Source organism: Chiloscyllium punctatum, chromosome 2 (genome assembly GCF_047496795.1).
Source record: "Chiloscyllium punctatum isolate Juve2018m chromosome 2, sChiPun1.3, whole genome shotgun sequence".
Classification (NCBI taxonomy): domain Eukaryota; kingdom Metazoa; phylum Chordata; class Chondrichthyes; order Orectolobiformes; family Hemiscylliidae; genus Chiloscyllium; species Chiloscyllium punctatum.
In genome coordinates this window covers 43,969,589-43,995,156 of record NC_092740.1, presented here as the reverse complement: position 1 = coordinate 43,995,156, position 25,568 = coordinate 43,969,589, and the positions used below count along the sequence as shown (strand labels likewise).

The 25,568-nt window shown below is 41.5% G+C and overlaps 1 protein-coding gene across 7 annotated transcripts in view; it reads right to left on the bottom strand.

Annotated features, from left to right (window-relative positions):
- Positions 1–25,568, bottom strand: part of gfm2 (GTP dependent ribosome recycling factor mitochondrial 2) — a 67,582-nt gene that overhangs the window by 15,231 nt on the left and 26,783 nt on the right. For all 7 annotated transcript variants that reach the window (XM_072547999.1, XM_072547954.1, XM_072548009.1 and 4 more), the window contains 6 exons: positions 24,624–24,712; positions 20,878–20,938; positions 12,526–12,714; positions 8,786–8,866; positions 7,082–7,230; positions 4,197–4,337 (listed from right to left, as the gene is read on the bottom strand). In XM_072547999.1, coding sequence (XP_072404100.1) covers positions 4,197–4,337; positions 7,082–7,230; positions 8,786–8,866; positions 12,526–12,714; positions 20,878–20,938; positions 24,624–24,712 — 710 coding nt within the window. The remainder of the gene's footprint in view (positions 1–4,196; positions 4,338–7,081; positions 7,231–8,785; positions 8,867–12,525; positions 12,715–20,877; positions 20,939–24,623; positions 24,713–25,568) is intronic.

The window sequence follows — 25,568 nt, the reverse complement described above, 5'->3', positions numbered from 1 at the left end:
GGACTCACTGGCATTTCCTCACCCCTTCAGCCAGCGAAAGTGACCCATGCCACTGGAGTTTCTGCAGCAGATTCTGGCTTACAAATAGTGGTCCAACACAGAGGAGCTGCTAGAATTTTCCAAACTGGGGGAAGGAGACTGATGTCCTGGCTGTGGACTGCAGTCTGCTGTGAAGGCTCTGTCATCTCAAGGGTTGCTGCAGAGCTCAGTCATTGCCAGGCTGGTGACTGCTGACCATGACACAGCTAAAGGCAAGCGATGGGCACCAGGTTGTGCTGGGGCCAATGTGCTAAGGTGCCCTAGTGCTGACCCCAAGCAGGGAAATCCTTGGCTCCACAATCAGAAGGTTGTCTAGTGGAGGTACTGTGAGCAGAATGTTACTCTTTCCTTTTAAACCAGTATTATTAAATTGATTTTACTCTTAACAATTTTCCCATTTACCAATATAGGAATTTAGTCATTTAAGATACTAACTTTCAACTTAGAAGGTATACAATTTTAAATGATTTCCTGTTAACAGAGGCCTTATGAAACTGAACCAAAGATTTAACATTAAAATTAAAGCTTAAAGTTGTGATATTTGGGCATGCAATCCCAAATTTAAGTAAAGACATTCTGTAGTACAACAGTTCAATTACATTTCTATTTAGAAACATTTTAAAAAAACTACTTTTTTGTCTCAGGTTATATTTCTTTTTAAATTCATTCAGGGCATTTGGACTTCATTAGTTGGGTCAACATGTATTGCATCTGCCTTCAAGTCCTTGTAAAGGGGTGATGTTGTCTTATGGAACTATTGCACATTTGTGCTGAGTTGCAGTCTATGTTTGATGCACAGAATCACTTTCAGGCAGTATGGCACATTTCCTACAAGTGGTGACATCAATACTAACTGCTGCTGCTGAGATTTTATTTGGATCAGTCTGAACTCGTGCCAAACTGAGAAGTTCATTCCAAGGGTCAACAGAAGCATAGGATTAAACTGCTAGTCAGATCAGAAGCTTACATAGATGATAGCATTGATCATATTACCTGTTCAAACCTGGTTTCTGAAGTTGACAAATCTCAGTCTCAGAAGGAAACTTTGGCAAAAGTCATTCCCCCTGCAAACCAGTTCTGCTTTTGAGAAAAGTTTATTGTTGACCTCTCTCTTAACCCTAATTGGAGTTCATTTTTTCACGTATTTACTATATTTCGTAAAGCATTTTCATATAACGTGTCATCTCAACAAAAGAGCTTCCTATGAACTATAAAACTTCTAAGTTCATGTGCATCGAACCTGTGCAAAAAGTTTTTTCCTATGTTATAAGCAGATTTGAGGTTAGCTACAGCGTCAGCATTGTGTTCATTCAGAGTTGTCATAAATAAGACGGGGGCGAGCTGGCTTTTGCATCCACTGGACATTGGAGCCATTGAGGGTGGTGGTGCTGGAGAAGACAGCTAGATGAGAGTAAGAGCGAGGTAGCAAGATGAGAGGAGCGGCGAGGGGGAGAGATGAGAGGAGCGGCGAGGGGGAGAGATGAGAGGAGCGGCGAGGGGGAGAGATGAGAGGAGCGGCGAGGGGGAGAGATGAGAGGAGCGGCGAGGGGGAGAGATGAGAGGAGCGGCGAGGGGGAGAGATGAGAGGAGCGGCGAGGGGGAGAGATGAGAGGAGCGGCGAGGGGGAGAGATGAGAGGAGCGGCGAGGGGGAGAGATGAGAGGAGCGGCGAGGGGGAGAGATGAGAGGAGCGGCGAGGGGGAGAGATGAGAGGAGCGGCGAGGGGGAGAGATGACAGGAGCGGCGAGGGGGAGAGATGACAGGAGGACGCAAGATGAGAGGAGGAGCGAGAGGGAGAGATGAGAGCAGGAGGCAAGATGAGCGGAGGAGTGAGGGGGTGAGATGAGAGGAGGAGTGATGGGGAGAGATGAGAGGAGGAGTGAGGGGGAGAGATGAGAGGAGGAGTGAGGGGGAGAGATGAGAGGAGAAGCGATGGGGAGAGATGACAGGAGGAGCCAGGGAGCGAGATGAGAGGAACAGCGAGGAGGCGAGATGAGAGGAGGAGCGAGGGGACGAGATGAGAGGAGCAGCGAGGGGGAGAGATGAGAGGAGCAGCGAGGGGGAGAGATGAGAGGAGCAGCGAGGGGGAGAGATGAGAGGAGGGGTGAGGGGGAGAGATGAGAGGAGAAGCGAGGGGGCGAGATGAGAGGAGCAGCGAGGGGGAGAGATGAGAGGAGGGGTGAGGGGGAGAGATGAGAGGAGCAGCGAGGGGGAGAGATGAGAGGAGCAGCGAGGGGGAGAGATGAGAGGAGGGGTGAGGGGGAGAGATGAGAGGAGAAGCGAGGGGGCGAGATGAGAGGAGCAGCGAGGGGGAGAGATGAGAGGAGGGGTGAGGGGGAGAGATGAGAGGAGCAGCGAGGGGGAGAGATGAGAGGAGCAGCGAGGGGGAGAGATGAGAGGAGCAGCGAGGGGGCGAGATGAGAGGAGGGGTGAGGGGGCGAGATGAGAGGAGGGGTGAGGGGGCGAGATGAGAGGAGGAGTGAAGGGGAGAGATAAGAGGAGGAGTGAAGGGGAGAGATAAGAGGAGGAGCAAAGGGGAGAGATAAGAGGAGGAGCGAAGGGGAGAAATGACAGGAGGAGCGAGGCGGTGAGATGGGAGGAGGAGCGGGGACGAAATGGGAGGAGGAGCGGGGACGAAATGGGAGGAGGAGCGAGGGGGCGAGGGCGAGGTGAAGGCGTGTGGCTGAAGACAGAGGGGTGAAGGCGAAGTGGCGCGGGCAAGAAAGGAGGGGAGTGAGAAGGAAGGACAGCACAAGAGTGAGTGCAATAGCAAGGAGGAGGACAGCGCAAGAAAGAGCAAAGAAAAGACAGAGAAAGGGTGTCAGAAAGAGAGACGGTGAGAGAAAGAGTGGGAGAGAAAGGGTGCGTGTGTGTGTGAGAGAGAGAGAGAGAGAGAGAGAGAGTAAGGATACAAGAGAGAAAGGGTGCGAGAGAGGCAGAGGAAGGGTGCGAGAGAGAGGGAGATAAAGGGTGTGTGTGTGTGTGTGAGTGAGAGAGAGGGAGAGAGAGAGAACAAGAGACAGACAAAGGGTGTGCAAGAGAGAGAGTCAAAAGGTGTTCGAGAGACAGAGACAAAAGGTGAGAGAGAGAAAGAGAAAGGGTGTGTGAGGGAGAGAGAGAGAGAGAGAGAGAGAGAGAGAAAGTGAGTGTGTGTGTGTGTGTGTGTGTATGAGAGACAGTGTGTGTGAGAGAGAGAAAGGGTGTCAGAGAGAGAGAAACAAAGTGTGTGAGAGAGACAGAGAGAAAGCGTGTGAAAGTGAAAGACAGGAAGGGTGTGTGTGTATGTGTGTGTTTGAGAGAGAAAGTGTAAGGGTGTGAGAGAAAGGTTGTGAGAGAGAGAGACAGGGTGTATGTGAGAGAGAGAAAGAGTGTGCGAGAGAGACGAGAGAGGGAGGGAGAAAAAGAGTTTGTGAGAGAAAGTGAGAAAGGAAGCAAGCAAGCTTAAGAGAGCAAAGATGAAAGAGAAGAAAATAAAGAGAGAATTTGGGTAGGGTAGGGAAATGATGAGTGGCTTGGATAGGAAACTGCGGGTTGTGGTGGTCCTATGTATCTGCTGCCCTCGTGTGCTTTATAAGCAGCCTTGGTGAAACTGAAATTTTGAAATGCCTGATACCTTTCCCTAGCAGAAATAGTTAGGTGGAGATGTTGGCGAAATGGCAATATCACTGAAATACTAATCCAAAGGCCCAGGCTAATGTTCTGAGAACTTGGGTTCAAATTTCATGGTAGCATTTAAATTCAAGTAATAAAACTGAAATTGACAGCTTTTCTCAGAATGGTGAACTTGAAACTACTTTTGATTTTTGTAAATGAAAAGTACATAAGTCACTAATGTCGTTTAGGGAAGGAAATCTCTCATCCTTTCCTGGGCTGTGATACATGTAACTCCAGACCCGTAGTAATGTGATTGATTGTTAACTATCCAGTGAAATGGTTTAACATGCCATTCTGTTCAAATCAATTAGGAATGGCCTACTAATGCTAGTCTTGATAGTAATGCCAACGTTCAAAGAAGGAATAAATTAAAATAACACAAAAGATAATGTGAAACAATATCTGAATCTTGTTTTCCAAGATTACTTTTTTTGTTCAGAAAATTCATCTATCCATTGGACTACATGGAATCCTTTACATTCTAACATCAAGGTAAATACTCACATGCAGTTTTTATTGATATTGTAAACAGCTGATTGAGCTTTCATTGTACCAGAGTAGATGCGGACAAACACCAAAGGCCCACGCTGTCTATCATGGACAACTTTAAATGCAAGAGCGCACAGATCATCTCCATAACAATGTCTGAAAACACAATGGGGAGGATTTGCATGTGAGAAAAACATTTTGTTGTTTTTAATCTATCAAAATGTACTTCACAGTAAATAAATAAATCATATGCAATTAAAAAGACTCATTGTTGAATCTTATAGACAATTAATGTATTCATCATTATTGACAAACCAAAGAGAACCTTCCACTACAACAAAGAACCTAAACAACAAAGAACCTAAACTGAGAACTGACAGCCAAAACAAAGGTTTACATTTAGTCTAAAATGGATGACTACATGGTATTGAATTGTCAATACTGTTTATGGACTACAAATTAAAAGACAGCATTGTCCTCCGAACACTGCCCTAACATAAACATCTTTCCTTCAAAGAACTACAGAATTGTAACAGTGCAGGAAGCCATCAAACCCACCATATCTACACCAGCTTTCCAGACAAGCATTAAGATTTGGCGCCATTCTCTTGTCTATCCTTATCCCTTCCACACTGTTTCGATTTAACTAATCAGCTCAAGCCCTCTTTAATGCCTCAATTAAATCCGCCTTCACCATGCATCAAGGCAGTGCATTCTCAACCTGAACTACTCACGTGAAGACATTTTTCCTCATATAGGAATAGTTTCTCCTTATCTACTATCAAGTCCCTCGTGATTTTGAAAACTTGCGTCAGGTTCTCCCCTTAGCTACCATCTTTCTAAGGAGAACAGTTCCAACCTCTCCAATCTATTCTCTTGACAGAAGTTTCTCAGTCTTGGAACCATTCTTGTAAATCTCTTCAGCATGCTATTCAATGCATTCACATTGTTCCTTTGTGTGTGGAGCTCAAAACTGAAATGATAAATTGTCTTGTTTAAGTTCAGCATAACCTCCTTGCTCATGCTCCATGCCCCTATTAATAATTCACTTTATGCTTTATTAACCGTTTTCTCACCTGCCACATTCAAATGACCTGTGCACATATGCACCCAGGTCCCTCCACTCCTGCAATTACTTCAGATTCGTACCCTTTTTTAAACATGGTCTATGTTCTTCCTAGAATGTATCACTTCACACTTCTCTGCAAGGACCTTCATCTGCCCACTGCATCCTGTCCATATCCTTTTGAAGTTCTAAACTATTCTCTTGATAGTTTACAATGTTTCCAAGCTTTGTTTTGAATCCATAAACTTTGAAAATGTCCTCCACACATGAAAATCATTTATATCAAGATGTGTGGGTAACTCCACTACAAACCTTCCTCCAGCCTGAAAATATCCATTGATCATTACTCTGTTTTCTATCACCTATCCAATTTTGTATTTATATAGCTACTGTTTCTTTTACTTCATGTGCTATACCTTTCTCACAAATTTGTGTGGCATTGTATTAAATATATAAAGGCCTACGTACACCATATCAACGGCATTGTCGTCACAATTCTCCGTTACCTCTTCAAAGACTCCAGTATTTCAGTTAAACAGGATTTCCCCTTTAGAAATCCATGCTGACTCTGCTTAATCAATCTACTTGATCCCAATGTCACTCTTAATTCTATACTGAATAATAGTTTATAGAAGTTTCTCTTCCACTCTAATGAAACCGATTAATCTGTAACTGTTAGGCTTATCCTTACAAATGTTTTGAACAATGGTATGATGTTTGCAATTCTCCAGTTGTCTGACACTTCCTCCAAGTCTAGGGAAGACAGAAGGATAATGGTAATTTCTGTGTAATTTCTACCCTCACTTCCTTCAATTACATTGGGCTTTATTAACGTTAAGTAACAGTAACTTACCCAACATTGAACCCTTCATGTTACAGTTTCCTCCTCTGTCACTATGGCCTAGAGAGCATGCATTTTCTTGATAAATCCACAAAGAAATTATTCATTTAATACCTCAGCATACTCCTGCCTCCTATGTGACCTTTTCAGTCTCTTTTAACCACACTTTTGCTATGTATATGCCTTTCACTGATTTCATCTTCTTTCTTTTTTCCTTCAGAAGATATAACCTTCATTAACACCCAAACTATGAACCGTCCAGACCTCAGGGTGAACCAGACTATTCTTAACCGCATCACTGGTAATCTGTGTTTCAAACCCCATAGCCTCTCCATCATGAAGCCTGCCTATTTTCACCGTTGTCTCCTCCTGCCTTCACTAAAATCATCATCTGTGTTTTTGTAGACTCGATTACTCCAATGCTGTTCTGGTTGGCCTCCACATTTTCTTCCTCTGTAAACTTCATCTCAATCAAACCTCTGACCACTTCCTTTCCTGCACCAATACCTGCTCACTCATTACCCTGTTCAGACACCTTTGGAGCAGTTGGAATGTGAACCCATACTTTCTGGCTCAGGGTTAGCGACACTACCATGCACACATATGCCCTCACCCATAATCCTCTACTCAGACCTACAATGATTCCTGTTCCATTTTGACAAATAGAACATTTTCATTCAGGAATTTAATTTAGAAATTTATATTTAGAAATTAGGGTCTTGCACAAACCTCAACTAGCCTTAACTCCCTCCTTTAGAAGCTCTCGACTCCACTTCCCCACCTGGCTATTTCAACACCTTTGGTTTATAATTGCCCTGATATTGTATTGGATCTTCGTTTTCTTCTTTAAGGCCCTCTTAAAGTCTATTTCTTTCACAAAGCCTTTAGTCAGCCTGATGCAATAATATTTGCTTTTTTGACTTGAAGCCAATTTTTGTTTGATTATGCTTCATGAGCTGCAAATAGAATCCTTCCTGAAACACAAATACTCACATAAAGTCATGTTTGCACTCATTTGGGGCTGGCAGATATTTTGTGATGGCATCCATTAACAGCTGCACACCTTTATTCTTCAATGCACTTCCACACAAAACTGGCACTGCTGTTTGTGCTAATGTGACTCGGCGGATTGCTGCATTCAACTGCATTCAAAATATTAGAGTCAGCTTAATTTTTTTTAAGAAAGATATTTTACTTTCAAACTTTCAGCTTTAGAAAATGTCGGGGTCAAATGCTATACTGTGTTTCTAGATAACTTCATTTCATAACGTAACCGAGCAACTGAAAAAAAAGAACATCAAAGAGTTCTGCATGTAAAAGTTAGCTACTGGTTACTTTTTTCTCTAAATTTCGAAAGGTAACCAAATTACTGCTCAAACAAAAGAAATCCTTTCTTCTAAGGTGAACGATTTTAGCACAAAGAATTTATTTGAATTTCCTGTTCTATGTCGCATTTTTAGCTCAATGTTCTAGCCTCAGTGTGATCAATAACCAGAATGTGGTGATTCCAATCTTGACGTGCATCAGTGTCAGATAGCAAGGAATCAAGAGTTGGCAGATTTCAGATGTGACGTAGAACAAAGATCTGTTGTCTCTTTAGCAACTCACAAAAGATTCCATAACAGTAGGTGAAGACCATCAAAGCATTCTCTTGATTTTTGGCGATAATCACTTCTGCCATGGCAAAAGCTGGTTTTCGAAAGGGGTAAAACACCAAATGATCAAACCAAATTCCCTCAGAGTGAGGCTGTCACCAGGTATACATCGATGTCCATCCTTTAACACCCTTTTAGAATATAGATGAATGCGGGTACAATTGATCTTTTAGTACTTATAGCTAGGATTGGAGTAACGTGGGAGCTAAAGGTAGGTCTGCTAAATGATGTGCCAGTGCCCTTACTCTCACCCTTGGGTCTTTTTCAAGAAGGTTTTAGTAGAGGGATGGCATGGTTTTCCATCAACATGTGAGGTATAGGTGACATGATATATTAAGGGAACTTTAAGGGTAACGTAATAGTAATGCGACTGTACTGGTAATCCAGAATCCCAGGACCTGAATTAGGGGTTAAAATTTGAATTCAACAAAAATCTGGAATTATAACCTAGATTATAACCCACTAATGGTGAACATGTAACCATTTTCAAATATGCTAAAAACTCATGTGGTTCACTAACTGCTTTCAGGGAAGGAGGTCTGCTGCTCACACCTGATTTGGCCTACACCTGACTCCAAACCCACAACTATATGATTTAACTCAACTGCCCGCCTAGCAAGTCACTCAGTTCCCAGGGCAGTTAGGGACAGGCAATAAATGCTGGCCTATCCTACAACCTGCAAATTAAAAAATAGCAATGAAGAGAGGCTGAGATCCTCTAGTTACCAGCAGATAGCAGGGCATGCTTTGGTGCCTGAAGTCATCCTCCCAGCAGGAAGCAACCAAAAAGGCAGGCTAAGAAATCCTTGTTGCCTGGTGAAGAGGCAGCTACAGGCTTCCTCATGGTTCCTCCCCACAACAATGGTGGCTAGGCTGTAAAATCCATTTTATAAGTTAAACATTATAAGGCTGTAGAGACTGTGCCTCTTGTATGGTGCAGTCTCCTAGCCCACGATTCAGCCTGATTAGAAACCAGTGGGGAAAATCTTACTCATTGAAAAGGTAAAGATCCCAGTCTTCAAAAAAAAATTATAGAACTCACTTTTTCAGCAGGAACTGCATCTGGCTCTTCACTTAACTCTTCAAGAACCAATTCAGCAAATTCATCATCCAAATCTGCTACCTGCATTGAAATAATCACAAAAAAAATCAACGTCATTCTAATGCCCACCTAACATTTAGGATATGCCCCACAGGAACCCGCATGACTTTTTTAAAAATCCTCAAGACAAATAAGAATAATATTATTGTTACATCTGTAATCTAGCTATTATAGAAGCAATGCAAGGACGATTGTGATAATTTGATTTTGGCACAAACAGAAATTACATTGCTACTTTTTACTTCATGTAAAATCTTACACATGAAACAGTAATGTAGATAAAGTGCCAGAGCTATTAACCATTAAAGTTGATTGTTTTGTCTGAGAGTAGACAAAGGGTATCACCCCAATAAGCCGGTATAACAGGCTGATGGAGGCATCAGACTGAATTAGGCTATAATTGGTCCAGCAATCTTCAGCTCCTGTCAGGTGACACAAACATTTGCCAAGTATCTCCATCAGTCCTGCCAAAAATTTGAAGTGTCAGCAGAAGCACTGTCATAGGAAATTCAACATCAATGGACTTCCAGACATTGTGAAGAACGACCTACGCAGTGCCACACAGCCAACCTGATGACACTCACACCTGATGTATCCTCTTTAGCCACAGGCGAGATCCCAGAAGACTGGAGAATAGCCAATGTTGTTTCTTTGTTTAAGACAGACAACATGAATAATGCAAGGAATTATAGGCCGGTGATCCTGAGATCAGTGATAGGGAAATGATTGAAGAAGATTCTTAAGCACAGGATTTACTTGCATTTGAAAAAGATGGACTTTTTTTTAGCAGTAGTCAGAATGCTTCATGTGAGGGATGTCTTGTCTTATACATTTGTTTGAGTTTTTTTTTGAAGAAGTGACGAAGAGGATTAATAGGTCGGGCAGTGGATGTTGTCTACATGGACTTTCCTAAAGCATTTGACAAGGTCCCTCATGGTAAGCTGGACTAGAAGATTAAGTCACATGGGATCCATGGTGAGTTGGGAAGTTAGAAACAAAACTGGCTTGATTGTAGAAGATAAGGGAAAGTTGTGGAGGACTGTTTTTCTAACTGATGATCCACAAGGATCAGTACTGGGACCTCTCTTGTTTATACTATGTATGTGGATGAAACTGTAAGTGGTCTGATTAGTAAGTTTGCAGGTGCTACAAAAATTGGGGGAGTTGTGGATAGTAAGGAAAGTTTTCAAGGATGCAGCAAGATATAGAGCAGTTTGAAAGTTGGTCAGAGAAATGGCAGATGGAAATTAATTTGAACAAGTGGGAGGTAATGCATTTTGGGAAGCGAAATGTAAGAAAAGATAGTAAATGGCAGGACCCTCAGGAGCACTGATAGATAGAGTATGTATGGATACGGTGGTGATGAAGGTGTATGTTATGCTGATCCATATCAGTTATGGCATTGAGAACAAAAATTGGCAAGTCATGTATGAAACTTCAGTTAGGCCACATTTAGAGTGTTGTTTACAGTTGTAGTCACCACCTAGTTCTAGTAATGATGTGGAGGTTTTGGAAATTGGGCAAAAAAGGTTTACCAGGATATTTCCTGGACTGGAGGGGTATTAGCTACAAGAAGGTTTGTCAAACCTGCAATTCACTAGAGCATCAGACTCTGAGAGACAGCCTGATGCAAGTTTAAAAAATGACAAGAGGCACAGATAGGGTGGATAACTGGAGTCTTTTTCCGAGGTTGGAAATGTCAAATATTGGGAGGTGTAGGTTTAAGATAAGAGGATAAAAGTTTAAAGAAAACATACAAGGAAAGTGTTTTTTTTCAGACAAAAGATGGTAGCTGCCTGGAATACACTACCAAGGAAGGTGGTAGAGGCAGTTACAATGGCAATGTTTAAGAAGCATTTAGACATACATGTGAGCAGGAAGAAAATTGAGAGATACAGACCATATGCAGGCAGATGGGATTAGTTTAGAACATCATCTTGTTTGGCACATACATAATGAAGGGTCGAGAGTGTGGTGCTGGAAAAGCACAGCAGGTCAGGCAGCATCCAAGGAAGAGAATCAACGTTTTGGGCATAAGCCCTACAGCAGGAATGAAGGGCTGGTGCCCAAAATGTCAATTCTCCTGCTCCTTGGATGCTGCCTGATCTGCTGTGCTTTTCCAGCACCACACGTTTAACTCTGATCTTCAGTCCTCACTTTCTCCACACACATGATGAACCCTTGTGTCTGTTTCTGTGCCAAACTGTTCAACATAACGCTCAAGAAGCTTGACACTTTACAAGACAAAGCAGCCTGCTCAATTGATTCTCAGATATTCACTCCCTCCATCCCTAATACACAGTAGCATCAGTGCATACCATCTACAAGATGCACTGCAGAACTAAAGCTCCTTAGACAGCATCATTCAGATACACATAACCTGCATGTCCCTCTCCTGACAGAAGTAAATCACTTTTCCTTCAGTGTCACTGGTTTAAAAGCCTTAAACCCGTTCTCTAACTGCCCTTACCTCCCGTGGACTGCAGGAGTTCACGAAGTCGGGTCACCACCACCTTTTCAAGGGCAACTAGAGATGGCTAATAAATACTGTAGATCCCTGCTGCAAATATAGACTTCCAGTCACAAAAGCATCTCTCTACTATTACACTCAGTTTCCTGTCTCTCAGCCAATTTTGTATCCAATTTGTTACTTTGCTTGAATCCCATGGTCTCTCACTTTCTTGACCAGTCTATTGTGAAGGATCTTGTCAAAACCCTTGCTAAGAGGACAGCTGCGGAGAATCGTTTTCACCCAGAGTATGATGAAAGTCTGGAATCTATTGCCTGAAAGAGTAGGTCAGTAAAACTTGTAATATTATAACATGAACGTAGATTGGACAGATTGGGCTTGTTTCTAGTGGAGTTTAGATGGCTGAGTGGTGATTTAATTTAAGTTTATAAGATCCTGAACAGTCTTGACAAGATGAAGGTGGAAGGAATGTTTCCTCTTCTGGGTCAGTCCAGAACAAGAAAGTATTGTTTTAAAATTAGAGGTAATATTTTCAGATAGAGATGACAGGCAGACAGTGACACAGTGCTTACCACTGCTGCTTCACAGCACCAGGGAACTGGGTTCAATTACACCCTCGGGTGACTGTCTGTGTGGAGTTTGCACATTCTCCCTACGTCTGCATGGGTTTCCTCCAGATGCTCCGGTTTCCTCCCACAGTCCAAAGACGTGCAGGTTAGGTGGATTTAAATTGCCCATAGTGTCTAGGCATGTACAGGCTAGGTGGGTTCGTCATGGAAAATACAGGGTTACAGGAATAGGGTAGGGGATAGGTCTGAGGGAAATGCTGTTTGGAAGGTCAGTGGAGACACGATGGGCTGAATGGTCTGCTTCCACACTGCAGGGATCCTACCATTCTATAACAAGAAATTGCTTCTTTCAGAGGTTGTGCACTTTGTGTACTTTTGGTACTCTGTGCCCCAGAAGGAGGAGGCAGGCTCTTTGAATATTTTCAAGGCATAGATGGATAGATTCCTGTTAGGCATGGGAAACACAGAAGAGTTTAGGCTAACCTTAAGGTGCTCCACCATTAAATACGGCATTGAATCATCCTGCTCCTATTTCACATGTTCACATATAAACATCCAGTTTACATATTTTATCAGTTATTCGCACACATATATCTAATGTAGACTACTAAATGCCTAAAGCATTTACTTTGAAACTTTACTTGTTCTATGAGGGCAAATCTTGCATCTCTGGCTTCTTTCAAAAGTTTATGGTCATCTGTTGGCGTTAAAGGATTCCGGCTAAAGACTGTGCCATCATCTTCATTAACAGACTTTGAACACCAAAGAACTTTTTCATTTGTAACAAGGTCAACTACCCCATTAAAGGTTTTCCCAGTTCCAACTGGCAGCTGGAATTAAAAAGAAAATAAATACTGTTAAGAAAACAATGCATAACATATCAAATAATCAGTCACAAATCAGATTCTATAAAATTATTTGGGACCAGTTAGTTTTAAATCAATGATAAAACACATTTTGGTCAAAGGATAAATAGGAACCATTATGAGTGTAGATCTTTCCTGGGCCTGGAGTCAATACACTAGATTTCCTGTTTGCAGCATGTACCAGATAATTAAATAGGTTTGAGTACAGCTTGCCAAGAAACTTAATTGATTTAGTTCCACTTAAGTTAATGGATGGAGGAATAAGAAAACAACTAGGCTCAAGGTCTTTAAAAAATCTACTCTATTCACTTAATAAAGCTGAATAGTTTAAGCAGCATTACGATTTCTATTTCTACTGTCCAAATTTCTAATAATACCATTGAGGTCTTGCATAGTACATAAAAAGAAATTAATTCAAGTATTTAAGGCAATTTTTCGACATGAGCTAAAGGGAAGAGTTAAAAACGTTAACGCAATAAATTTCCAGCATGCACGATTTGTTTGAATGACAACAGAATAGAAAATTATTGTAAAGTGTACTTTTACATGAAAAAAAGCTTTGTCACCCCATCACAGCATCCACAATGACAGAAGCCACACATTAAAAAAAAGTAAAACTATGATAAAAGTCATTAAATCACTACAGCATAAACATTACTTATTCTGTACCGAAATAATGTATGTTTATATTTGTGCTCATCTAGAAAAAGATATTGAAAAACCAAATCAGGATAAACAACCATAAGAAAATAATCAAAAATGGAACATTTTGAATTGAAGTCTTGAAAGCACAGATCCTGTGGTTGATAATGCAATAACGACGAATAAACATCTATTGTTTCAATGCCAATTGATAACCACACTTTGCTAAAAAGTGAAAATTTCTGTTGAAATGAATGTTATATTTTCTTAAAACAGAGTAATTAACTAGCATGGACAAAAATATTGTGGAATGTTTAATTTTAAAAACAGGAAGCCAAATTTTACTGTAAATAACTAAGAGTGCTTGCTGTTGACAATAAAGTCAATGTGTCTCAATCTAGCAATTTTTCTGGCAGGAACTTGAGTACTTTCATCATATAGTCAGGTAGATCACCAAAGTATTTCCACAGATATATGCCAAAGGAAACAAAAAGCACTGAAATAAAATCAATCACCTTTAATATTTTCTATGTTTTAAAAGGAATTAATGATTTAAGTATCACTATTGTCTTACAGAACACAGTACATTGACCAAACAAGTTGACTAACAAAGACTGTTACCTAATCCTAGTTTTTCCAAGAATAAATTCAAAACAAAATTTATTGACAATTGAACAGTTAACCTAATAACAAAGGAAAGGCCTTCTCACCTAATATAGGATATTGATAAGGTATAATCTATTATCAATCAAAAGCCCATCATCCACACCACCTTTTAATAATATAAAATGAAAAAAAAAATCATTATGTATATCTTAACAGAACCTAAATCTCTTCCCTGATGAATCTTAAGTATTTATTTTATTCATTCATGGGATGCTGCCTTCATTGGCTGGGCCAACATTAATTGCTCATCCCTAATGACCCTCAAGAAGATGGCTGAGATGCCTTCTTGAACCACTGCAGTGCAGTTGCTGCAGGTAGACCACAATGCCATTTTGGCAGGAGTTCCAGGATAGTGACCCAGAAAGCAGCCAAGAAAACACTATGATTTCAAAAAAGCAGTTGGATATTGCTAAAGGATTCAAAGGATATGGATGAAAAGGGGGAAACAGGCAACTGAGTTAATGATCAGCCATGATCATATTGAATGGTGGGGCATGTTCAAAGGACCAAATGGTCCAGTTTTCTGTTTACTCAGTACAGGATTCCGAGGCTCTGACCAGCTCTTGTACTCATAGTACTTATATGGCTAGTCCAATTCAGTTTCTGATCAATGGTAATGTTCTAAGTTTTTTTAAAATTCATTCGCGGGATGTGGACATCACTGGCTGACCAGCATTTCTTGCCATCTGTTCAAGTGAAGAAGTTTTGCCCCTCTCAACCTCTGTTTTAATTTCTGATATACAGCACATGCAGTTCTTACTCACTGCCACTTCTCTTCCAGGCATGCCCTCCTTGAAGAAATTCTGCTCCTCTCAACTTATTTGTTTCTGATTTACAGCACCCACAGTTCTTTCAGTTTTTATTTATTGCCCATCCCATCCCTAGCTGCCCTAGACAAGGTGGTGGTGAGTTGTTTTCTTGAACTGCTGCAGTCCACAATGCCATTTGAAGGAGCAGAAATGTATCATTCACTCAGCAATTTTGTCAATGCTTCAGCCTTCTCTTTTACACTGATGATCTGGGTTCCACCCATTGAGGCTGGGGATGTTTCTGCAGCATCTTCCTCGTGCAAGTTATTTAATTGCCCACTATCATTCATGACTAGATGTAGCAAGACTGCAGAACTTCAATCCGATTTTTTGGTTGTGGAATCGCTGTGCGCTATGAATTCCTATTTTTGCTATTTGGCAGACAAGAGGTCCTGTTTCATAGCTTTACCAGGTTGAAATCTCATATTCAAGTATGCCTGGCCGGGGGTCCTGCCTTGACCTTCTACATTCTTCATTGAGCCAGGGCTCATTGCCTGACACAATGATAATAGTAGAATGGGGAGGCACCAGGCCTGCAATATGCAGACTGTGTTGAAGATGCTGTTGGCCTGCAGTACTTCATGGATGCCCAGTCTTCAGTTGATAAATCTGGTCAGTTTCTCCCATTTAGCATGGTTATAGTGACACACAACACTACATATGGAATTATCAATGTGAAAGGGAACTTTCTCTGTTCAAGGACTATGGAGTGGCCATCTTACCAATACACTGATGCAACTGCAGCAGGTAGCTTGGTGAAAATGAGACTGAATATGTTTTTTGATCTAGTTTTTCACTCTCTCCCTACCTCACCTTCAATTGCGATGGTTAATTGCCCTTAACAGGTTTTGCATGTAAATATCTAATTGGCAACATGGCGTTTTACTGGTGGTGGTTAGTTTTTAAAAAGGGAAGCAAATAAAAAAGTTGATTTTAGTGGTGGGCAAGTCATTCAATTGTGTGATAACACTTCTGGGCATACAAAAAAAGCTCGGCTAACCTCTTATGCAAAATTTACCCTTTGACAGTATGCTATCAACTGCACACTGCCATGGCAATGCTGGTCTAACATGCAAACACAACTTACTAAAATGGGACTTGAAATACAAATCTCTGACCCAAAGTATAGGACGTTGGTAAGGCCTCTTGTGTCCAGTTCTGATCATCTTGGTATAGGTAGGATACTATTAAGCTCGAGAGGGCTCAGAAAAAAAAACATTACCAGGATGTTGCCAGGAATGGAGGGTTTGATTTATAGGCAGTGGCTGAACAGGCTGGGACTTTTTTCACTGGAGTGTAGGAAGTTGAGGGGTGACCTTGTAGAGGTTTATAAAATCATGAGGGATGTGAATAAGGTGAATGGCTGGTGTCTTTTACCTAATTTCAAAATTAGGGGCCATATTTTTAAAGGTGAGAGGAGAAAGATTTAAAAAAGACATGAAGAGTATTTTCTTTTACACACAGAGGGTAGTTCATGTGTAGAATGCACATCCAGAGGAAATGGTGGATGTGAGTACAGTTACAATGTTTAAAAAGTCATTTAGATAAGTACAAGAAGAAGAAATGTTTGGAGGGACATGGGCCAAGCATAGGCAGGCGGGACTAGTTTAGTTTGGGATTATGGTCAGCATGGACTAGTTGGACCTAAGGGTCTGTTTCCATGCAGTATGACTCTATAACTTCCTACCAACTGAATACCACTGTTCCACCACCTCTGCTCAGCACGTCCTAGGACATACACACAATTGGTGAAGATGTTGCCTGGGGCAATTGTGAGTAAAGTATCATACCATAAGCATGACTATGTCAGACTGGTGCTTGAGACTGCTCTCCCAATTTTAGCTTTAACCCCCAGATGTTAGTGAGGAGGACATTGCCGGGTCAAAAAGGTTTTGCCTGAGTAGAATCCGCTGCCTGAGTAGAATCCAGTTGGTTCTTCTCATTTCATTCCTTTTTTCTTTTCTAGTGGTCAATAGAACTTAATGGTTTACTCAGCTATTTCAGAGAGCCGATAAGAGTCAATTGCTGTGGATATGGAGTCACATTTTGACCAGTAAAGGACATTAGTGAACCAGATGGGGTTTTATAACATCATTAGACATTTCATTCTAGATTTTTCTTCCAGTCAAGGTCTACCAGCTGCTGTGATAGGATTCATACCCGGGTCCTCAGAACATTATCTGGTCAACAATATCATTGGCCAATATCTCCAATTAGTATTGGTTACTTTCACTTCAGACCCATTTCGAAACTAACAACTCTCAACTCCCAGAATTACTTTGATGCTTATTGAATATCCTTGCTTTCTCTTAAAGTCTTGTATTTGTATTAAATTGAGGGTGAAGTTTGGATTCACTCATAGAAATAAGGACAAGTCTTTTGGGGATTTTTAAAACATTTTTTGTATAACCACAAAATTTGTATGCGCATTCTTATAATATTAAATTAATGAGTTTATTTTAAATTTTAATTGTCTCATCTAATCTTATGTATCAAAGCGTTCAGTAAATACAACTCCTATCCCTCTGGCGGGGAAATTAGATTAGATTAGATTACTTACAGTGTGGAAACAGGCCCTTCAGCCCAACAAGTCCACACCGCCCCGCCGAAGTGTAACCCACCCATACCCCTACATCTACATCTACCCCTTACCTAACACTACGGGCAATTTAGCTTTGCCAATTCACCTGACCTGCACATCTTTGGACTGTGGGAGGAAACCGGAGCACCCGGAGGAAACCCACGCAGACACGGGGAGAACGTGCAAACTCCACACAGTCAGTCGCCTGAGGCGGGAATTGAACCCGGGTCTCCGGCGCTGTGAGGCAGCAGTGCTAACCACTGTGCCACCGTGCCGCCCACTAATATATTCTAAAGTTCCATTAAGATCCTTCCAATATCCAGGAAAATTACAATCTAACTAAAGAGCAATTATACTTTAGCTATTGAGAAGAAAATAACACCCTTCACTGGGAGAGGCGGAGTTGGACATTGTCTGTTCAAATTACATATCAGAGTCTAGCACCCTCTGGTTGCTGTTGAGAGAAGTTAGCTGGGAAATCCTGCTGATCCAAAGGGCTCTAATTGATGAATTACAATTGTTAAAAATAACAATAGGGTGAAGGTAGAAATTAAAAAGCTCTGTTCTTTTAAAGATTACTTTACAAACTTATTTAAAAATTCTATTTAATTAATAACTCAATAGGTGTCTCGGAATATAAAATCTTATAAGGGCTAACATGTTTAACAAATGTTATTATTTAATTCATAGTTTATAACTCATTCTACTGAGTTTTTCCAATTTAAAGGATGACAGGGATGTGGTACAAAAAAAGATAAAAGTTCTACAGAGTTTAATGTTTGTCAGCTTGGGTGAGTCCATAGCATAGCCTGTGTCAGAATTCTGAGTAATAGATCGTATCTTCAGGATTTTCGTGCCAATCTACACAAATTTAAACAGCCTCAAGCTGTATTCAGTTTCAAAAGGAAAATGGTAGTGACAGTTCAAACTCAGCTATTACCTCCCACACACTTCTGCAAAATCACAAGTACTTACAGCTAAAACTACAAGTGGTAAGCCACAGAGCACAATGTCTACGGGTTTTCACCATTCTTGTGCTTCAGTCCATTTTCTAGACAAACTAAAGAGCCTATGCCCAAAACGTTAATTCGCTGGCTCCTTGGATGCTGCTTGGACCTGGTGTGCTTTACCAGAGGCACACTTTTCGTCTGTGTACCCATATTTACAACATTGTTAATTTCAGTGATGTGCAAGCTTAAAAGATAGTGAAAATTCTAGTTACCCAAATGAGCCCTACAGTAGTTATAGATCAAACTGCAATAGTATCAATGGTTTACAGCATAACTCAGCAGACAGTGGTGTACTGGTAATGACACTGCATTAGTAATTCAGAGGCACAGACTTATGTATTGGTCAGAGCATTGAGTATAGGAGTTGGGAGGTCATGTTGTGTTAGGCCACTTTTGGAATATTGTGTGTAATTCTGGTCTCCTTCTTATCGGAAGAATGTTGTGAAACTTGACAGGGTTCAGAAAAGATTTACAAGAATGTTGTCAAGGTTGGGGGATTTGAGCTATAGGAAGAGGCTGAATAAGCTGGAGCATCGGAGGCTGAGAGGTGACCTTTTAGGGGTTTATAAAATCATGAGGAGCATGGTTAGGATAAACAGAAAAAGTCTTTTCCCTGGGGTGGGGGAATCCAGAACTGGAGGGCATAGGTTTAGGGTGAGAGGGGAATGTTATAAAAGGGACCTGAGGGACAACTTTTTCATGCAGAGGTTGGTGCATGTGTGGAATGGGCTGCCAGAGGAAATGGTGGAGGCTGATACAGTTGCAATATTTAAAAGGCATCTGGATGGGCTGAATAGCCTAATTTCTGCTCCTCTGTGTTATGTGGTCTCATGGTCTAATCCCAATAAAATGGTCATTCCTTTCTTATTTTTCAGTTATACCCAAATAAATTCCCTGGACATATACCCAGAAATATCCTCCCCAAGTACAGCCGTAATGTTATCCCTAATCAAAACTGCCACTACCCCTTCTCTTGTGCCCTCCTTTCTAACCATCTAAGGCATCTATACTCTGGAACATTAAGCTGCCAGTCCTGTCCATCCCTCAGGCACATCTCTGTAATTGCTATGGTATCCCAGTTCCATTTTCCCAACCATGCTGAGTTCATCTGCCTTACCCATTCGATCTCTTGCCTTGGAACAAATGCAGTTTAATTTATCAGTCCTACCTCATTCTCTGCTTTGTTGCTGCCTGCCCTTTTTCCAACTGTACCAGTCTCAGACTGATCTCAATTCTCACTGTCTCCCTGGGTCCCAATGTCAGTGCTACATTGCCCATGTCTGTCCATCACCCCCTACATTTTCCAAAACACGATACTTATTTGAAATGGGGAAAGCAACAGGAGGCTTTTTCGGTACCTGCCTCCCTCTCCTACCTTTCCTGGAAGTAATCCATGGACTTGACTGTATCTTTGATTTATCTTCCTTCTTGCAAGTGCCACCTGTCACACCCCCAGCTCCTGTGAATTCCTCATTGCCTCTAACTGCTGCTCCAGCCAATCAATAGGATGCGTAACCAAACACATTGCCTGCAAACATAATCAGCAATATTGTGGAAATTCTCCCTAATCTCCCACAACCAATAGGAAGAGTACATCTTTGCACCTTAATGTCTACAGACCCAGAAAATAGCACAGTCTTACTGCTCTAAAAGCACTGCTCCAGGATAATTTAGTAACAATGTTTTTAGAGCTTAATCAAGAGACAGATCTCATTAACACTGAATCGAAGAACCCACTCTACTCACTATTACAGATTTACAAAAAACAGCAAGATTACACTTAAAAATAGCCACTTAGCTGCTCCCCTGCTGAGAGCTTCCCCACACAGGTTTCTCCAAGGTCAGCTGTGAACTTCTGTTTGTTAAATTTTCTTAGACAAACTCTGATGTCAAGAGATATTTGAAACCAAACAGAAGAGGCAGTTAGCTGTACAGGTTACTGCTCGGTCAGACAGTCGTGCAGATTTACTGCTCCTTTTGATTCACTTTCCATGTGGTCACTACCTTTGTTTCTCTTCCTCCTTTTTTTGTAAAGTGCTGTTGTTTTGGTTTTGTATTCTGCAAAGTTCCAAAACAATGGAACAGCTTATAAAACGTAATTACTGCTCCTAGAATTCAAGGAAATCAGCTCCAACACTGAAAATACCTGAAAAAACAAAAGGAGCTGCTCCTACAGTCACAAATTTTTCCAATCCTCCACCTTGGATTACCTTTTTTTATTGCCATGTGGAAGTGAAAACCCCAATTTTACAAGGAAGTGGGAAAAAAGTAGAATAAAATTATTCTAAAAGCCATAGATCAGGTTTAATATCATGACAAGTATACCTTGGAACCTATGAGACCTTTACAAATATGATTTCATTTACATAAGCATGTTCAATAAGTACATTTTATTTTACATGCTGAAGTTAAAATATACCTGCAGCAGAAGTGGCTTCACTTTTAGTTTCTGTTTGATGCTTTCAATGGAGTAAGAAAAACTGCAAATCAAAAATCAATAATATTTATCCTTACTAACAAAATTCCAAATCTAACCAAGCAATCACAAACAAAAATGTGCAAAGTTAAGAATGCCCAATACATCATGTTCATCTGTAACAAAGGCATTCTTCAAAAGGTCTCAGCAGGGGCAGTTCAGTGGCACAGTAGTTAGCATTGCTGCCTCACAGCGCCAGGAATCTAGGTTTGATTCCACCCTCAAACGACTGTGAGACGTTTGCACATTTTCCTCATGTCTGCATGGCTTTCCTCCCACAATCCAAAGATGTATAGGTTAGGTGGATTGGCGAAGCTAAATTGCCCATTGTATCTGGGGATATGCATGTTAGGTGGATTAATCGTGGGTTAGTCAGGGTTACAGGAGTAGGGTAATGGGTTGGATGGGTGGGATACTCTTCAGTGGGTCATTGTGGACTCAATGGGCCAAATGGCCTGTTCCCATACTGTAGGAATTCTAAGTAAAATATACTGGAAAATGAAATCAAAACAAATATACAGAAATAATCTTCAGTCAGAATCCTAATATAACAGAACAGACAAATTAATGTTTCCAGAATGTTCCTTTCATTAGTACTAAATGAATTCCCTTATTCAAAATGAGAAAGATACAATAAACAGGCAATTAAAGGTCAGTTAAAATCTGCTATTGGGAAAGTGTTAAAAGTCAATGATAAATGAAACAATAGCAGAGCATGTAGAAATATATAATATCAAAAAGATGGTAAGGAGAAGCCAGGGAACTATGGACTGGTGAGCTTGACATCAGTGGTGGGCATTTTTTTTTGGAGGGAATCCTGAGGGACAGAATTCACATACATTTGGAGAGGCAAGGACTGATTAGAGATAGTCAACATTACTTTATGCATGGGAAATCATATCTCAAGAACCTGATTAAATTTATTGAACAAAGACAATTGACGGCAGAGTGGACATGATCTATATGGATTCAACAATGTAAGGCATTCAACAACGTTCCTCATGATAGACTGGTTAGCAAGGTTAGATCACATAGAACAGAGGGAGAACTAGTTATTTGGATAGAGAACTGGCTTGAAGGTAGAAGACAGAGGGTGGTAGTGGAGGGCTGCTTTTCAGACTGGAGACCTGTGACTAGCGATGTGCCAGGTGCTGGCAGGTGGGACTAGATTGGGTTGGGATACCTGGTCGGCATGGACAGGTTGGACCGAAGGGTCTGTTTCCGTGTCGTACATCTCTTTGATTCTATATGGTTAGTAAGTTTGCAGATGATACCAAAGTTGGAGGTGCAGTGAATTGCGAAGAACATTACTCAGAATATAATGGGATCTTGACCAGATGGGCTAATGGGCTGAAAAGTTGCAGATAGAGTTTAATTTAGATAAATGGGAGGTGCTGCATTTTGGAAAGGCAAATCAGGGCAGGACTTATACACTTAATGGTAAGGTCCTTGGGAGTGTTGCTGAACAAAGAGACCTTGGAGTGCAAGTTCATAGTTCTTTGAAAGCAGAGTCGCAACTAGATACGATCGTGAAGAAGGCCTTTGATATTTTTGCCTTTATTGGTCAGTGAGTCGAGTATAGGAGTTGGGACATCATGTTGTGGCTGTACAGGACATTGGTTAGGCCACTGTTGGAGTACTGCGTTCCTCTGCCATAGGATGTTGTGAAATTTGAAAGAGTTCAGGAAAGATTTGCAAGGATGTTGCCAAGGTTGGAGGTACTGAGCAATAGGAGAGGGTTTAACCTCTCCAGGGAGAGGCTGAATAGATTTGGGCTATTTTCCCTGGATCATTGGTGGTTGAGGGGTGACCTTAGGATAAATAGACAATGTCTTCTCCCCAGGGTGGGGGGAGTCCAAAACTAGAGGGCATAGGTTTACAGTGAGATGGAAAAAATTTAAAAGGGACAACTTTTTTACGCAGAGGATGATGCATGTATGGAATGAACTGCCAGTGAAAGTGATGGAGGCTGGTACAATTACAGCATTTTAAAAAGCATCCAGATGGGTATCTGAATAGGAAGGGTTGAGAGGGATATGGGCCAAATGCTGGCAAATGGGACTAAATCAGATTAGGATAGCTGGTTGGCAATATTGAGTTGGACCAAAGGGACTGTTTCTGTGCTGTATATCTCTATGACTCTATCAAGCAATGTAAGCATGAAATCGTGAAATGGAAATCATGCCTGATAATTTTATGAGAATTCTTTGAGCAAGTGACAAGTGTAACAGATAAAGGCAAACCAGTAGATGTAATAAATTTGAATTTCTAAATGACATTCGATAACGTACAATGTGAAGCTGCTTAACAAGTATTCAGGGTAGTATATTAGCATGGATAGGTGTTTGACTAAGCAAAGACAGAGCTGGCAAGAGAATTGAATGCACAATCACCACATTCGCAGGCAACACAAAAAAATGTGTGGGTAGGCAAGTGACGAGAATGACACAGAGTCTGCAAACGGATCCAGACAAGTTAAGTGAGTAGGTAAAACCCTAGCAGACAAATGTTTTGTGGAGAAATATGAAATTATGCATTTGGCAGGACTGAAGCTGAATATTATTGAAATGGAGAAAGACTGCAGCACAGAAGAGTTTAGGTGTTCTCAGTCAAGGATCAAACAGTTAGCACACAATTTCAGCAGGCAACAGGGAAGGCAAGAGGAATGCTGGCCTATGTTTCAGTCCTCTGATCTCCTTGAGAGCAGAAAAAAAAAGTCTTAGTCAATAATCTGAATTACCCACCCTTCCACCCTGATCTGGGGAGAATCTTCTTCCATATCAAGATTACTTCTATTGCAATATTGCGGTAAATTTTCACTGCATCAAAAATAATATGCCTACATATTTTTCCCATTACTAATGTTAAACTAAGTATTTAACCTTCATTTGCATCTCAATCTCATTTTATTCTCCAGTCCCTACACATAGGCAATATTTAAAAAAGTAACCTTAACATCCTTTGTTTTCCCTCAACCTTTTGAGGATTTTAAATATGTACTCATAACTTCATACTTTAAAGTTGACACTGAGGTATGTTGTTGCAACTAGTTTGGAGGGTGGTGCGGGTATGGAACAGAGAAAGTGAGCACAATAACAACATTTGAAAGGTTCAGAGGGCTAGGGCAGTATAGTGGCTCAGTGGTTAGCACTGCTGCCTCACAACAGGAACCTGTGTTCGATTCTATCGGTGTGGAGTTTGCACATTCCCCCAGTGTCTGTATGTGTTTCCTCCGGGTACTCCAATTTCCTCCCACAATCCAAAAGATGTGCAGGTCAGGTAAATTAGCCATGCTAAATGTTAGGTGTATTAGTCGGGGGTAAAGATAGGGTAGGGGAATAGGTCTGGGTGGGTTACTCTTCGGAGGGTTAATGTGGACTTGTTGGGCCGAAGAGCCTGTTTTCATACTATAGGGAATCTGATCTAATATAAAATGCTGGCAAATGGACTAGACCTGATTAGGATGTCTGATCGGCACAGACGAGTTGGACTGAAGGGTCTGTTTCCATGGTGTATGACTCTATGACTCTGACCCTAATTTTGATTTATATGTAGCTTATCCTAAATTTATCAGGCAAATTAAGTCAGTTACAAATACCAAGAAGGAATGCACTCCTTTGCTCCTTTACTAATATAAATATCAAAAGGAAAAAGCACCATTTTCTTACTTTGAATGTTGAATCTATTACCTGGCTTTAGGTTTATCCATCTTGTTTAAGAAGCATACACGAGGAATATGATGTTTGTCTGCCTGACGCCACACTGTTAAGGTTTGTGCCTAAAATACAAACAGCATTAATGTTTATTAAGGAAAGGAGAAAGTGAGGACTGCAGATGCTGGAGATCAGAGCTGAAAATGTGTTGCTGGAAAAGCGCAGCAGGTCAGGCAGCATCCAAGGAACAGGAGAATCGACGTTTCGGGCATAAGCCCTTCTTCAGGAATGAGGAAAGTGTGTCCAGCAGGTTAGGATAAAAGGTAGGGAGGGGGGACTTGGGGTAGGGGCGTTGGAAATGCGATAGGTGGAAGGAGGTCAAGGTGAGGGTAATAGGCCGGAGTGGGGTGGGGGCGGAGAGGTCAGGAAGAAGATTGCAGGTTAGGAAGGAGGTGCTGAGTTCGAGGGATTTGACTGAGACAAGGTGGGGGGAGGGGAAATGAGGAAACTAGAGAAATCTGAGTTCATCCCTTGTGGTTGGAGGGCTCCTAGGCGGAAGATGAGGCGCTCTTCCTCCAACTGTCGTGTTGCTATGGTCTGGCAATGGAGGAGTCCAAGGACCTGCATGTCCTTGGTGGAGTGGGATGGGGAGTTGAAGTGTTGAGCCACGGGGTGGTTGGTCCGGGTGTCCCAGAGGTGTTCTCTGAAATGTTCCACAAGTAGGCGGCCTGTCTCCCCAATATAGAGGAGGCTACATTGGGTGCAGCGGATGCAATAAGTGATGTGTGTGGAGGTGCAGGTGAATTTGTGGCGGATATGGAAGTATCCCTTGGGGCCTTGGAGGGAAGTAAGGGGGGAGGTATGGGCGCAAGTTTTGCATTTCTTGCCGTTGCAGGGGAAGGTGCTGGGAGTGGAGGTTGGGTTGGTGGGGGGGTGTGGACCTGACGAGGAAGTCACGGAGGGAGTGGTCTTTTTGGAACG